This window comes from Chenopodium album, chromosome 26, assembly GCF_948465745.1.
Source record: "Chenopodium album chromosome 26, dcCheAlbu1.1, whole genome shotgun sequence".
Classification (NCBI taxonomy): Eukaryota; Viridiplantae; Streptophyta; class Magnoliopsida; order Caryophyllales; family Amaranthaceae; genus Chenopodium; species Chenopodium album.
The window spans coordinates 11,983,710-11,998,158 of NC_137859.1; the positions used below are offsets into that span (position 1 = coordinate 11,983,710).

The following is a 14,449-nucleotide window of genomic DNA, read 5'->3' on the forward strand; positions in this document are numbered from 1 at the left end:
TTGAGATTTTCCTTGCCTGCAAACCGACGCATTTTTAATTTTTTTTTTCAACCTAAATTTGGCCCTTATATGCCAAAATAAACCTAAAGCCTTAATTGAGAAATATTTGCGGCTCAAAACTTATTATACGCGTACTGAGATATTTCTCAACATTTAATTACAAGTTGATGGGTTAGTTAATGGATTTATGACTAGCGAGTTGACAACTGTTAGTCATTAAAAACAACACTTAATGAATTATAAAAATTTGGGGATATTTTTTAAATTTTAAAACAACAAGGGTATTTATTTGGTGAATCTGGTAAAAATTCATGGGTATTTATTTGGTGAAAAAATCACTTATCTAATGCATGGTCGTATTCAAAAATTTGATAATGTATAGTTGCAATTCGGCATAATTACTTATCAAAGAGCAAATTTCATAGTTATCTGCGTAATCTAACAATACCGACTGAATTCATAAGAATTATCTAGAATTAGTCTCACCATAAGGAAATTCAATACACACAATGTAAGTTTATTAAATTACTAATGCAAACATATATAAATTTAAGAGAAAGGGTCGAAAAATAGATTATTGAAGATAATTAAGGCTAAACTAGTATATTACGTACGATGCATGAATGCGTGATATTCCATATATTGCCACTAATTGAAAATGGAAGAAGTACATTACTACAAGATTTACAACTTTGAAATTCTCTTATCTTTTATGTAGTGAACACATAATAGACATTAAATCACAATTATGAATATGATATTTATTCAAGGTAAGATTATATTTAAAAGAAGATTATACAGAATAATTGTTGATAATTGTTGGCTCAAATGTTGATAATGGCTGCGTTTACATAAATAATTAATAATAATTAATTAAGTATAGTTGTAGTAATAATGAGGACAACAACAACAATGAAGAATTGAAGAAGAAAAGAAGATTAAAAAACATAATAGTTGTAATGTTAATAAAGAAAGTATGAGAATTTATATTTTATTAATTCATTACAAATTAGTTTATTAAGTTTCCCTAATGTAACCCGCTAGTTTCCAACTTAAATACTTGCAAACAAGTTTCTTATGGGAGAATACCACAACTTAATTCATCATGTTTACCCCCAAAATTTACTTTAGCATTTAAACAATTGACCAAGAAGTTGAGCCCTTTTCCAGGCAAGAGTTTGTCAACAAGGTTGAGGTTAGCGTTAAGTTTTACGTCCAAGCTTAGATCAATATCAACCACATTAATGCCTTCACAAGGGTTTTTTGGGCAACATGAGAAAGAAAGTGCGTTCTTGGTGGTTGTAGTTCCTCTAATGTTCTTGAAGAAAACACCTTCTATCTTCGCTTGAATTAACTGTGTTGCAAGAAAAAAAAAAGTTCTTGTAAATTAATTGGATTATTTGCATAAATATATTTTTTCAAATTCAAGGACATATTTTGTAGATTATTTAGCTTGTCAGGTTTGAAAGAAACACGTACATTTACCTTGTTTAGTATGGGGATGCTTTGTACTTGGTCAATGACAATAGGATTTTGCACTCCTTCCATTATCAAATCTTCAACTTTAATGTTAGAAATAAGACTTGCTTTGAACTCTAGGCGAGGAATGATCCTTACACCAAATGCACTTCCCTTGAATGAGCAACCCTTAACTAGCACACCCTTCACATCAAGTGAAGTTGTATATGGTCGCGATCCAATGCTGGATTTAAAAACAAGTTAGGTTACTCCAACAAATAGTTAAGAAAGAATAGGCACATATATGATTTTGTTTGCTTTATTTATCTCATATAGACTCTTCAAATTTCTTTTAGAAAGATGTTTTGTTCCTTCCATTCTAGCCCGCCCTAAAAAATGAACATTTTTTCTTAAAAAGTTAAATTTATTTTCTCTTTTCATCATAGTTCAATAACTTATTTCTTATGGAATAAAAAGATTAAGTAATTTTATTTTAGAAAATTAGTGAATTTAGAATATCATAGATGTTCAACCTAACCTCAACCTCACTAATCTAGCTAGCTAGTTAACATATATATATTTAGTGCTCGTATTCCATATATATTTATGCTAAGTAGCTAGCATAGGGTGACAAAAAGTAGTCCTCTTATCGATTTGTCTCTAAATTTTTTGTCATATATTAGACAATAATTCTCTCATAAATACAGTTAAAATTAAAAAATCGAGGGACTTTTTTCATGAAGAAAACTTACCTAATGCCTTGGCCTGCTACACAAGTGATTCCCGTGAAAGAAATATCAGTAGATCCGGGAGCAACAGTGACACAATCATCACTAGTTTTGATGTAGCTGTTAGACAGATTAACTTGACTAGACGCACTTATGTAAATACCATTTGAGTTAGTGTTAGATTCCACAGATTTTGCTTCGAATTTCACATTTTGAATGGTAATGCATTGACTCTCCACAATCAACACATGGTATGCAGCAGGGTTAACTGATCTGATTCCTTCAACCGCGATGTTTTTCGCCTTATAAAACTTGATTAACTGTTGAAGGCAAATATGTAAGAATTGTATTAATTTTAGGAAAATTTGACTTTTACCACATACACACAAAAACACAGAAAAAAAAAAAACGAAATTGTTTTTTACCATCAAAACTTCTAAAAGTTCGTTTTATTTTACCACTAAATAAAACCTAAAAATTATTTTCCACAAATCACCACCTACCATTAAATTACCATTAATTAAATCAAATGGAATTAATTTTTTTTTTTTTTTATTTTCGTGCGAAAAACATGTTCTTTAGAGGTTTTAGAGGTCATGTAGGCACTGAAGGACCGATTTGAGGTCATATTTGACAAAATAATATCGCAAATGCCTTGTTTTGCATACTAAAAGTGTATGTACTTGACTAACACGATTAATTAAAAAATTACACTATTTAATTAGAAATCGCTCTTTGTTGCTAAAATATAAATGTAAGGTGATACTTACAGGCATGATACTAGAGAAATCAACATCCTTATAATTTGAATTTGAGAACTTCTTTGCTTGGCTACTAACATCAATGGTTCCTTGTCCAGTGAAAGTGGCACGATCCACATCTTGAAAGACAATAAATTCTTTGTTTGGAAATTGGCTAATATCAGGATCAGCTATTACATTTCCTTGAAGCTCAATAGTCACATGATTTTTACATGGTCCGGCGAATATAACCTCTGCCACCACAAATGTTCCAGGAGGTATCACAACCTTTGATGGTCCATTACTGCAATGACATGCCTTTTGCCATGCTTTCATCACCGCCTAAACATGAATACAAAGAAGTTCAGTTCGTGAATACATTTAGTCGTACAATGTTTCATGTGCATGTATGTGTGTATTCACATTTATTACAGTTACATAAACATTCAATGGTAAAACCTATGAATTGTATAGAATATTTCTCAATTTTCCAAACTACATGAAATTAAAAGATGTGATTTTCGATAATAATATTCATTCCTATTTTGATATAAAGTAAAAACATTACTTTTTTAGTAACATGAGAGCAAACTGAATCACTTGAAGACCAAAAACGCCACCAAACATAACAAAATACAAGTATTTACTAAAACTAGTACTCTTGAAGTTTTAATTGAAAAGATTATTGATTGTATATAGGTCATTATACCTACTAATAGGCATTATTGTACCAAAACATTCGAAGTATATGCTTTGTAGTACAACAAAATAACATTCATATTACACATAACAAATCATCAATTGACAATTCTTGATTAGGGAAAGTTGAATTAAGTAGCGATAATAAAAATAGGGTGATTAATTTAATGAATAAACTCACTATTCCGTTCATAGATTCCCCATTGGCATACATAGGTTTCCCATCTCCCTTTGCACCAAAGTTGGTGATTTCAAATATTTCATTGTCAGTACTAGCGGGGGGAGTTGCAAGGCCACGATGACATTCAACCGCAACGAGGAAATAAGAAATGGCTAAAATGAGGATGATTGTGAAGTTGTATCCTCTAGAATTAGCCATTTATTAGTGTGACCTTGCAACTTAAAGGAAATTGGAAACTTAAGAGAATTGAAGGTAAATGTTGCTTATATATAAGAATAAGAATAATAAAAAAATTGGATGATACAACAATCTATCAAAGTATAGTTCATCAATTGTTTAAAAATAGGAACGTATTCTATATTTTAGCATAGTTATTCAAATTTTATAAACTTATTTTTAGAGATTTTCTCTTGACCATTAGTAATGAGACTTTCAAGGGTCTTATTTGTTTCGAGTATTATGATTAACATAAATTAGACACAGATTCATTGTCCATGCATGACCTGACAAGAAGTAAAATATATTACCCATTCACTGTTTTCTCTTTTTAGCTTACAACAAATTAGTATTCTATCTTTTAAGAAAAATTAATTAATAAAATACATTTTTTTTAAAACAATTAATAAAAAATACTTCCTCGATTTTTATTAGTAGCAACTCAACCCTTTGGCACGCATGTTAAGGAAGATATTAGACTAGGTAAATGAATAAATTAATTTACAAATTTTAACTCCTATAAGAAGAAAAGGATAAGTTGTTACGGTTTAAATTTTATAGCTTAATTCATTCATTTACATAGTTTAATCACCTCATCAATAAGCGTGATAGAAGGTGTGTAGCAAGTATAAAAAAAATAGAGGAAGTATTAAATATTCACAAATTCTTATATGTGGTTGGCCACATCGTGTGGCTAGTTATCATGAGTGTTAACTCGTTACCATAGAAGGAATAAAGTAAAAGAGGGAATGTGAGCCCTTGTTATTACCTTTTAGGCCTTGGGGTGGGTAAGGAGTAATAAAAGTGTTCGTAAGAAAAATAAAAAATAAAAGGAGTAATAAAGTGAAAATTTTCGATAGCATTATAAAGAAAAAGAGGGAAGTTTTAAAAAAAAATGGATTGTGAGATATATATATATATATATATATATATATATATATATATATATATATATATATATATATATATATAAGAACGGAGGAAGTTGTATGATTTTCATATATCAAACATTTATCTTTACTAGGGCCTGCTTTAATTGTGCATTTTCCTCCCTTAACTGATTTAAGTTTGCTTCCAGCTTTATGGTATATGCCTAGAGAAAGCTATTCAATAAGCCACATAGTTGTAGGATCTAGTTCAAGACAAAGTTGATCGATAGAAAACAAATTTATGCACTCTAGAATTGCTCTTCTTTTATTTTCTAGCATAATTATATAGACAAAGTTATTTACTCTAAAAAAAGGAAACCTGTTTCCTAGCTCTAGACCTGGCAGCAGCACTCTCTATTCTTAATACTCCTCCTCTACCTCCTCTCCATCACCTTCTCGACTGGGCCGTCGATAATCCTCTTCTTCCCTCTCAACGTAGTCAAGTCCATCCCATACTGGCCACCAGGATTGTCCTCGCGAAACGGGGCACGTTTGTAACAGGAAAATTGAGCAAATTATAAAATATGAGAAAATTACCATTAAAAGATATAGAAGAGCAAGAGAAGACTTCTACCAAAATTACACAAGTTATCACAATGAGGAAATTACCTGAAAATGATTTCAACAACGTAAAAAACACATAGCTTCAAACAAAATTGATTTAAATCCAATTATCCAACCCACAAAATATTCTCTCTCTCTCTTAACATATCCTCAAACAAAGGATATGATATTTCATTATGATCCATCTCCTTTGTTATTTCTAAAGAACACATAGCCTCAAACAAAATTAATTGTTTCAGTTACATGCTGCTGACAAATGGAGTTAACATATCCATGAAAAATCATAATAGGGAATTAGTTTTTTCAGTTATATGTTGTTGACGAGTGGTGTTGATTGGAGGAAAGGAATATGAGTTTTCATTTTAAATCTCTCCATTATTGGAGGTATCAATTTCTTATAATTCAACCCCTCTATTTTTCTCCCCTCCAATTTCCTTCCTTCCTCGATTTTTTATTTGCCAAATAAAAAAAATCTTCATCCCTCCATTTCCCTTCCTTTCTTTTCTCCATTTCATTCAATCCAAACAAAGTGAAAAAGATCAACCAAAAATAAGAGCACTAAAGACATTCAACTATTACTATAAATTGCACATCTCAAAACTCATTGACGTAAAATTCACCCCAAATTCAATAATTAGCTAAAAATATCAATTAAATCACTCAAATTAAAATGCACATATAAAGCAGAAATTAATATATCAATAATTATAAAGTTATAAAAGAATAAGATGAACCTGTTAAACTGACCTGGAAAGGCATGTTAATAGCAAAAGGAACAAAAACTAACATACCTAAATCAATTGCAAATAACAAGGATGAGTCATCACAATGGCATGCCTCTCAGTTCTTAGTTCTTAGTAAACTTTTTTTACATCTTGATTAAGTATATATTAGTAATGACCAACAGACAATTCATAACCACTCATCAAGTCTACGATCAGTAAAATGCTTGACAAAAAATCTCGATATTCAAACTAATGATCTATAATGCCAAAATACACACATACACACACCCAAAGAAATATAACAGCGTGGAGTCCCCCAAGTTAGCAAAACACATCTGATTTTACAGAGAAAACCCAACCATCGCGTATTCAGGAGCCATAAAACCACTGGATTAGTGCATCAAAATATATTTCTCCCAAGAGGCATGTATGAATCAATGAATGTTGAAATAAGCTTCATAGCTAGATGACGGAAATTATGCAAAAGTTATAGTACTAAGTTCATTGTTTCGGATTACTTACTATGGTCCAACTACTCTCCTTGTGTTTCCTTCAGATTGATCACCTCCAAAAATCCTTGCCATGCCACAATCTGATATTTTCAGTTCATTTCTCTATCAAGCAAAACGTTGCTTGCTTTCGTATCTATATGGAATTTTCTATGCATGCCTCAAATCTTGATGAAGATACAATAACCCCTTGCAATCCCACAAAGTTTGTTCGAGGAAACCATCCCATCACGAAGGGTATAATATGATGATATGATATATTTGATTTATACCCACCAAATACCAAACAATAGCAAAAAAAAAAAAAGGCAAACAATCATTGATTAAGACTCAAACACATAATATAATCATACTATACGAACTAATCATGTAATCTAGTAAATTCAATAGTTAAAAAATACACCCAAACAACATGCAAGACACTACAAACCCAAGATAGCAAAATAATTTATAATCAACTCCCACCAAGATCTAAAAGATTATACCCATTACGCCTAAATTTAAGCCTTAAGCTTCCTCTTTGCCTTTTCAATAAATTTCTGGTAATCCTCACTTTGGGTAGCTCTTTCCCATAGTTATGAATTCTGATAAACCAAATTAAAAGTATAGAAGAGAGAAGAATATACCCGAAAAAGAGCAGGTGAAGAGAGAAGAAAAAAAAATATATACCTCACAAACAAACCCTAAGCCACAGACATCACCGCAACAGCCACCTCACCGCAGCAACGCAAGCGAAAATGCACAGACAATGGAGAAAAAGACGTACCAATTTTGCCGAAAACCCTAGAAAAAGAGGGAAATCCGAAATTCAATGGAAAAGAGATTCAGATGAACAAATGAAAATCCGACAATTCAATTAATTTTTTTTTTTGAAACAATTTAATTTGATATTTTAGATTGAGGACAAACTTACAAAAGACTTAATGTATCTAGCTAGTTGAATTATAGGATTTCCGAAAACACTTAATTATGAGTTATCCAAAAGCAAATTGATAAATATGAACAAACAATCAAGAAGAAGAGGAGAACCTGGACAGTGGCATCGTCGTCAGCGGTGGTCATGTTGACGGCGACGTAAGACAAACTAATGAACCCCATACCCTGAATCTCCCTCTCTTGCAGCACCATACCGAATGGAGTTTTTGATTTTCTTCAGGAGTACCTAGATTGTGAAATTGATATTCAATGATCACAAAAGAAAACATCTTTAGCTCAAAAGCTGTTTAAAAGTAAGATAAATATACCAAAAGCCGCTTCAATCGAGGACTCAGAGGTATACTTCAATGGAGGAGGCTCAGATCCAACATTTCATCAAACAATTTGTGGGAGAATTTCAAGAAAGAGAAAAGAGAAAAGCAATTACCAATTGCTTCAAAACTAAACCCTAAAGTTGCTACCAAGTCGATTGAAAAATCAATTACCCCAATTCTCAAAAATCCCACAAAATCAAGTTGAATTTGAGTACTTTAAACGATTCAAATTCATCACAAATGCTGCTTCAAAGGAGGAGAGAGAGCTAAGAAGGCGCTTCAATGGAGGACTCGGAGTGCGTACTTCAATCTAGGGAATAGATGAAAAGCAGGTGAAGAAAATGAATGGAAGTGAGTAAAATCAGAAAAAGAAAAGAAAAAGAAAGGGAAAGGGAAAAGGCGCAAAAGAGTATTCATACAAAAAGACCAAAATAACCCTGTAATTTGGGCAATCAGGAAAAGGGGCTAAGGGTAAGGGTGGTATTTTGCTGTTCATAAGGAACAGTAAAATTGGATTGGAAGCAAAATGTGTGCTACAGTAAGGTGCTTGGGGACTTTTTAAAGAGTTGAAGATTATATAGGTGAAGAGAGAGGAGGAGTGAAAAATTGTGCCCAAATGATAAACTACCCAAAATACCCCTTTACTCTTTTTAGGTGCAAACGTAGGGCAAGCCTCATAATTTTTTTTTTCTCAAAAATGTTAATTTGATTGGGACAAAATCGGAAAGAATTAACAATTGAGATATAATTAAATGGTTAGCAAATCTGATCTTGAAAATTAAGAAAATTAAAGGTTTGAGTATATATTCCTTACTCATTATTATTTCATATATCTATCAAGTTTCCCCATTGTTTATATGAAGTTCAATTACTAATCGAAAATAATATAAATTATATAATACATAGTAAAAGAATTTAAGACCATATGCATGTCTTTTAGGGCCTCTTCACATTTACTGAATTGAGATGAACTAAATTGAACTAAACTAATTGGAGCTGAACTGAACTAAACTGAATTGAACTAATAGGAGCTAAACTGAACTGATTGGAGCTAAACTAAACTAAATTGAGCTGAAATGAATATTTAATGAGAGAAGGAAATTAGGAGCTAAACTGAACTGAAATGATTGGAACTAAACTGAACTGAACTAAAATTAAGTAAATGTGAATAGGCCCTTATTTGTACATGATTATAGTTGTTTAATACACATCACGTGCACAACAGTGTCAAATATTCAAGTCAACTCATGAGTAAGTATAATGTTTAATGTACAAACGAAAAATTCATTTTAATAATCTCAACTTTGACTAATATACCTTAAATACTCTCAACTTTCGTTTATTCTGCAACAATCTAACTTTCACCTGCGTTTTTTTTTCTTAATCCCAATTGGCGATAATCTGAAGAAAAAGTTAAAATTTTAAAATAAATTATTTGTCACGTGTTGCATAATAAGTTCAAGAAAATAAGAATAAATTAAATTAAATTAAAAAAACCAAAAAAGAAATAAAAAAAAAGAAAAAATAAATAAAAACAATCAGCCACTGAACGCTAGCTAGTGGCCACCCCCTTCCCCAGTCGGCCAACCCCACCCCCAAACCACCCTCTTCGATCCCCAAACCCCCACCATTTCTGACCTCTCTCCCTTCCCCCGGCCACACAACAAAAAAGAGGAGACGAGTAGGGTTTTTTTAAGGAATTGCTAACATTATTATTATTTAATACTTTGTTATTTGGACAATCATGTTTATTAATTAAAAAAGAAAATGAGTATGTAACATATTTTTTAAAGAAAAAAAAACTTTAGTAACATATACTTGTATATACTTTATATTTCATTCTTCTCTTAAAAGTCATGCTAAATATATTGTCTAAAAAAAACACTCTACTACTCAATTCTATATACTAAAAAAAGAGTTGATTATTACTAATTATCCCAAAGTAAAATAAAATCAAGTAAATTTGCGTAAAATGTTGTGCGAGTTGAATTATATTATAAAATAGAGTCGAAGTGTAATACTCCGTATTTCTATGTATTTAATAATATATTTATGTATTTATAAAAAATATTTTTAAAGGCTCAAGTTTTTTAATTAAATATTTTAAAGAACTAAAGTATTTTAGTTATAAAGTTTTACAAGTGTGTAATATATTTTGGGCAAAACGTTTATTAATTATTTGGGCACTTAAAATATCGTATGTAAACTAGCCATTTATACTCCTATTGAAAAAACCCATTTCATTTAAATAAACCCAACCCTTTATTTGAACCCTTGTGGGTCAAATATTCCATAACTCAAGCTAATTTATTTATTAAACCCAAACTTAAACCCTATTCTCTACACTATAAATACCTCTCAAAACCCCAAAATTATCCCACACAATTGGGGTAAGTATTATTTTCTTTTCTTTTTTTTTTCTTTCCTTTTTCATTTCTATTATGGGAACAAACCCCAACCTCACGCATAGCCTTGCAGCCCCTCGCCTCACTCCACCTTGCGGCCACCTTACCTTGCCGGCGTCAGCGACACGTCACTGCCTGCCAGCTGCTGCTCTGTCGGCCGGCCACCACCCACGGTGGTCCCCTTCTCTCTCCTCCTTGTTTAATTAATTATTTATGTAGTTATATGTTTTGGTTTTTGATTTTGATTGTTAAATTATGATTAGTATGTTTTTAAATTGTGTTTTAATGATAAAAGAATATAAATTTCAGATTTTGTATAGTTTTTAAATTATGATTTTATAAAGTATTAAAACTTAGGGTTTTAATTATTAGAGTGTTGATTTTTAAGATTCTAACTTGCAATTGATTTTGGAGTTTTATATACCCATTGATAGTAAATGATAGTAAAGCTTAAAGATTGTATCTGTATGGAGTTTTAATGAGTTTTTATTTAAAATAAATTGCTGGAATTTCATTATACAATACTACTTTTGTGTTTTAATAAAAAGGGGTTGATTACCCATAAGTAGAGAAGGTTTTAATTGGTTTTAATGAAATTTTCAGATTTATTTGAGGGGTTTAAACCTTAAAAAGTATGCTGGAATTTTTATATAAGCACTATAATTATGTTTTTTACTTTGGGGTTTTAATTACCCACTTAAAGAAATAGTTTTGAAGGTTTTAAGGGCCTGTTTCAGATTGACTGAACTAAGTTGAGTTGAACTGAACTAAACTAAACTTATCGAAGCTGAATTGAACTGAACTGAATATTTTATGAGAGAAGGAAATTAAGAACTGAACTGAATTGAACTAAACTAAACTGAACTAAACTTATTAGAGCTGAACTGAACTGAATAGAAAATAATCTGAATAGAACGGGCCCTGAACCAAAATTTCAGCTTATTAGAGAGGTTTTAAAGTGTTTAAAAATTGCTGGAAATTTGTGTAATCAAGGGAGTAATTGAGTTTATGTATTTGGTATTGTAGGAGACTTTAAATTGACTAATTTCTAGCATTGTGGCTAGTTGGAAAGACGATATAAGGTACGTATGCGCGTAGGATATTTTAATTATGCGTAGTACCATGTTAGGAAGTTAAATTGGTATTGTTTTGGTTGTTTTAGTCCCTCGGGAGAGTTACAGCTTGAAGAATAGTCCGGTGGCGCCTGTACCTGCAAAATAATGGAGACTACGGGTGGTTGGAGCTCCGCCTCCGACGATCAATTTAGAATGTGTAGGAGAGTGTAAAAAGGTGCGGAAAGTAAAGTGAGATCTTCTCGGATTGCGAGATCATGTGCTTTCTGATGTGAGAGAATGTAGGATATTGTAATAAATGGACGTGCCCCCCAAATGGGGGATATCTCCATATTTATAGGGTCATGGGAATACGTGCTCATTAGGTCATTCTAACCTAATGGGATGCGGCATTTTGGGGTTTTCTCGGGAATTGGGCCCTGAAGGCCGCAATTCCAACTGATATATGAGGCTAACACGTGTCCGCCGGAGAGTGGCCCACGTAGGACCGGTCCAGGCTTGACACGTGTCCTGCTCTAATTGGGCCACGTGTCTAGGATATTTTTACCCTAAACATTTGTCCCTCATAGGGGTGACGTGGCAGGCCACATAGCGTCTGTGACACGTGCCTCTCTGTGAGTGATGAACATTAAAAATGATTGTTCACCTTCTTGGGTGCGACGGGGATGCCCCTGTTTTACCCCTCTATAAATAGGTTTTACCCCCCCTTCTCCCCCATCTTTGACCCTTTTTCAAAGTTTAGAGTGAGAAAGAGAGGTTTTCTAGAGGGAGAGACTCTGACTCCGCCTATAGTGAGCATTTTGAAGCTTCCGTCTGCGTTCTAGGCGAACACCACAGGTCACCGTCTGAGGCTGTTTTCAGATTTTCCAGAGTTAAACTAAAGGTAACCGCCTCTACCCTCTTCAAGCTTTTTATGCTTTTTCCATTTGTATACATAAACTTCCAAATAAAAATAGACTTTCCATTGACACACACGACACTGCCTAGGTCAATCAGCCGATCTCCTGGTAAGATTGAGTCTAGGATTGGGGGTGCCTTATCTAGACATTTTGTAACACCCCCAAATCTCCCTCTACGGAAATACTAGTATAATACGTATAATTATACCGTAGAGATAGACTTAGGCGTATTACCGCCGCGTGATTACGCAAGGCTACTCAAACTTACTAAATAAAACCAATACTTTGCAGCGGAAACTTCAATACTCTTCTTTATTCAATAATATACTAAAATAGTAACAATGTCATGAGTACCCAAAAATATATACAAGGACCAACATTTCCTAATCTAGGTGAAACCATTCCCGGGACTCCAAATGCTCAATTATTGACTCCACCTGAAGTTAGTCAACTCTGTTTACCATTACGGTAAATAGGGCAAACCAAAACAAAATAAGAAGTACGGGTTAGCAAAATATGCTAAGTACGATAAGTGCAAGATAATTAAACTCAATTTATTTGCAAACATGCTTTTGAAATCAATTCCATCCATTCCAATCATTAAACCAATAATTCCAACTCATAATTCCAAAACCAATTTCAATAAACAATATTAATATTCAATAAAACCAATTTCAATTAAAAAGTAATCCTCTCCCAAGTGTGCACACCCCCAAGCTAGTCTCCTTATGTTACAAGACTATTCTTGAGGAAAGACCCGGTCATACAAAGTCCAAGGCCTTATCAATAAACCAAATCCGCATAGTGGTATTACCAACATGCTTATAAAGCATTAATAATACTAATTCAAATGATTAATAAATCCTCTTTTAAAACCAATAATTCCAACTTTTAGAATAATAAATTCCAAAACTCCTTTTATTAAATTCAACATGCTTCTAACATCAAACCTTTTTAAAACATAAATAATAATTTAATTTAATTAAAACATGATTTAAAATCAATACACCAATTTATTTATCAAAACCAATTTATTTAAACATACTTTTATTTCATATATAAATCATAATTCAATTCAATTTAATTCCAACATCACAAAATCATTCAAACATGCTTATTCAACCAATCACTTTCAAGGTATCCAGCCACCTAACGTACCTTGATCCTCGCTTAGCAAAACACTCCAAAAGAAACCTAAAGGATCTTGATCAAAAACACCCTACAAATAAATATTACCTTAATTATTAATATAAGGTTAACAAATAATCACAAATAATTAAATTAAATACATCCCAATTATATGTACATGAACCCTTTTTAAATTATTTTATCATAACATTATAAAAATTTGATTTTATAAGATTAAAACTACTCATAATAATTTTTTTTTATAAATCTCCCATAATAATAATAATAATAATAATAATAATAATAATAATAATAATAATTGAATAAGAGAAAGAAGAAGAAAAAATTTATAAGAAAAAAAAACCAAGGAGAAGAGAAGGGAGGAGGTGCAGCAAGGGCAGCAGCACGACGGCAGGTGGCTGGAGGCGGCAAGTGGCGCTAGTGGTGGAAGGTGGTGCTTGATGGTGGTTGTTGGCGCAAGGAGAAAAGAAAAGAACAAGAAAATTAATTAGAGAATTATGAGAATTTGTGTGAGGTTTGATCATGAATTGAAGTGGTATTTATAGGCTAGTGTAAGCATGAATTATGGTAGGAAAATGTAGGAAGAATTATGGTAAGTAGGGTTTAAGGAATTACTTGGAGAAGTGAGTAAAAGATTTAAAGAAAGTTTTGATATTAAGGTGATTCTGTATAACTAAATGTGGAAGGTATGTATGTCATGAAAAATAATAAGGAAATTGGAATTACTTGGGGAATAATTAAGAAGAATAAATGGCAAGAAAATATGATGATTAGATATTAAAAAGATGGAGAAATAGAATTAAGGAAAATAAGAGATTTTGGGAGATAATAAAAAAAATATAATTTTAACAAATGAATTCCCCCAAAATAATTCAATAGGGCCGAAAATATTGAGCTTACCATAGCTCAAATTTTCAGACTCCT

At 32.0% G+C, this 14,449-nt stretch overlaps 1 protein-coding gene across 6 annotated transcripts; it reads right to left on the reverse strand.

Annotated features, from left to right (window-relative positions):
- Positions 1-960: 960 nt before the first annotated feature.
- LOC145618132 (exopolygalacturonase-like) lies at positions 961-8,417 on the reverse strand. 6 transcript variants are annotated; one of them, XM_081672923.1, is made up of 7 exons: positions 8,113-8,417; positions 7,779-7,911; positions 5,271-7,532; positions 2,957-3,268; positions 2,211-2,506; positions 1,480-1,702; positions 961-1,354 (listed from the first exon to the last, which is right to left on the reverse strand). In XM_081672923.1, exons 4-7 carry the CDS (start codon positions 3,260-3,262, stop codon positions 1,076-1,078), a joined length of 1,104 nt encoding a protein of 367 aa, XP_081529049.1. In that variant the 5' UTR covers positions 3,263-3,268; positions 5,271-7,532; positions 7,779-7,911; positions 8,113-8,417; the 3' UTR covers positions 961-1,075. The 6 variants fall into 6 exon arrangements, with proteins under 6 accessions (XP_081529049.1, XP_081529047.1, XP_081529046.1 ...); XM_081672921.1 differs by having other exon boundaries at positions 7,419-7,532; positions 7,994-8,417; XM_081672920.1 differs by having other exon boundaries at positions 6,763-7,532; positions 7,994-8,417.
- Positions 8,418-14,449: the final 6,032 nt, after the last annotated feature.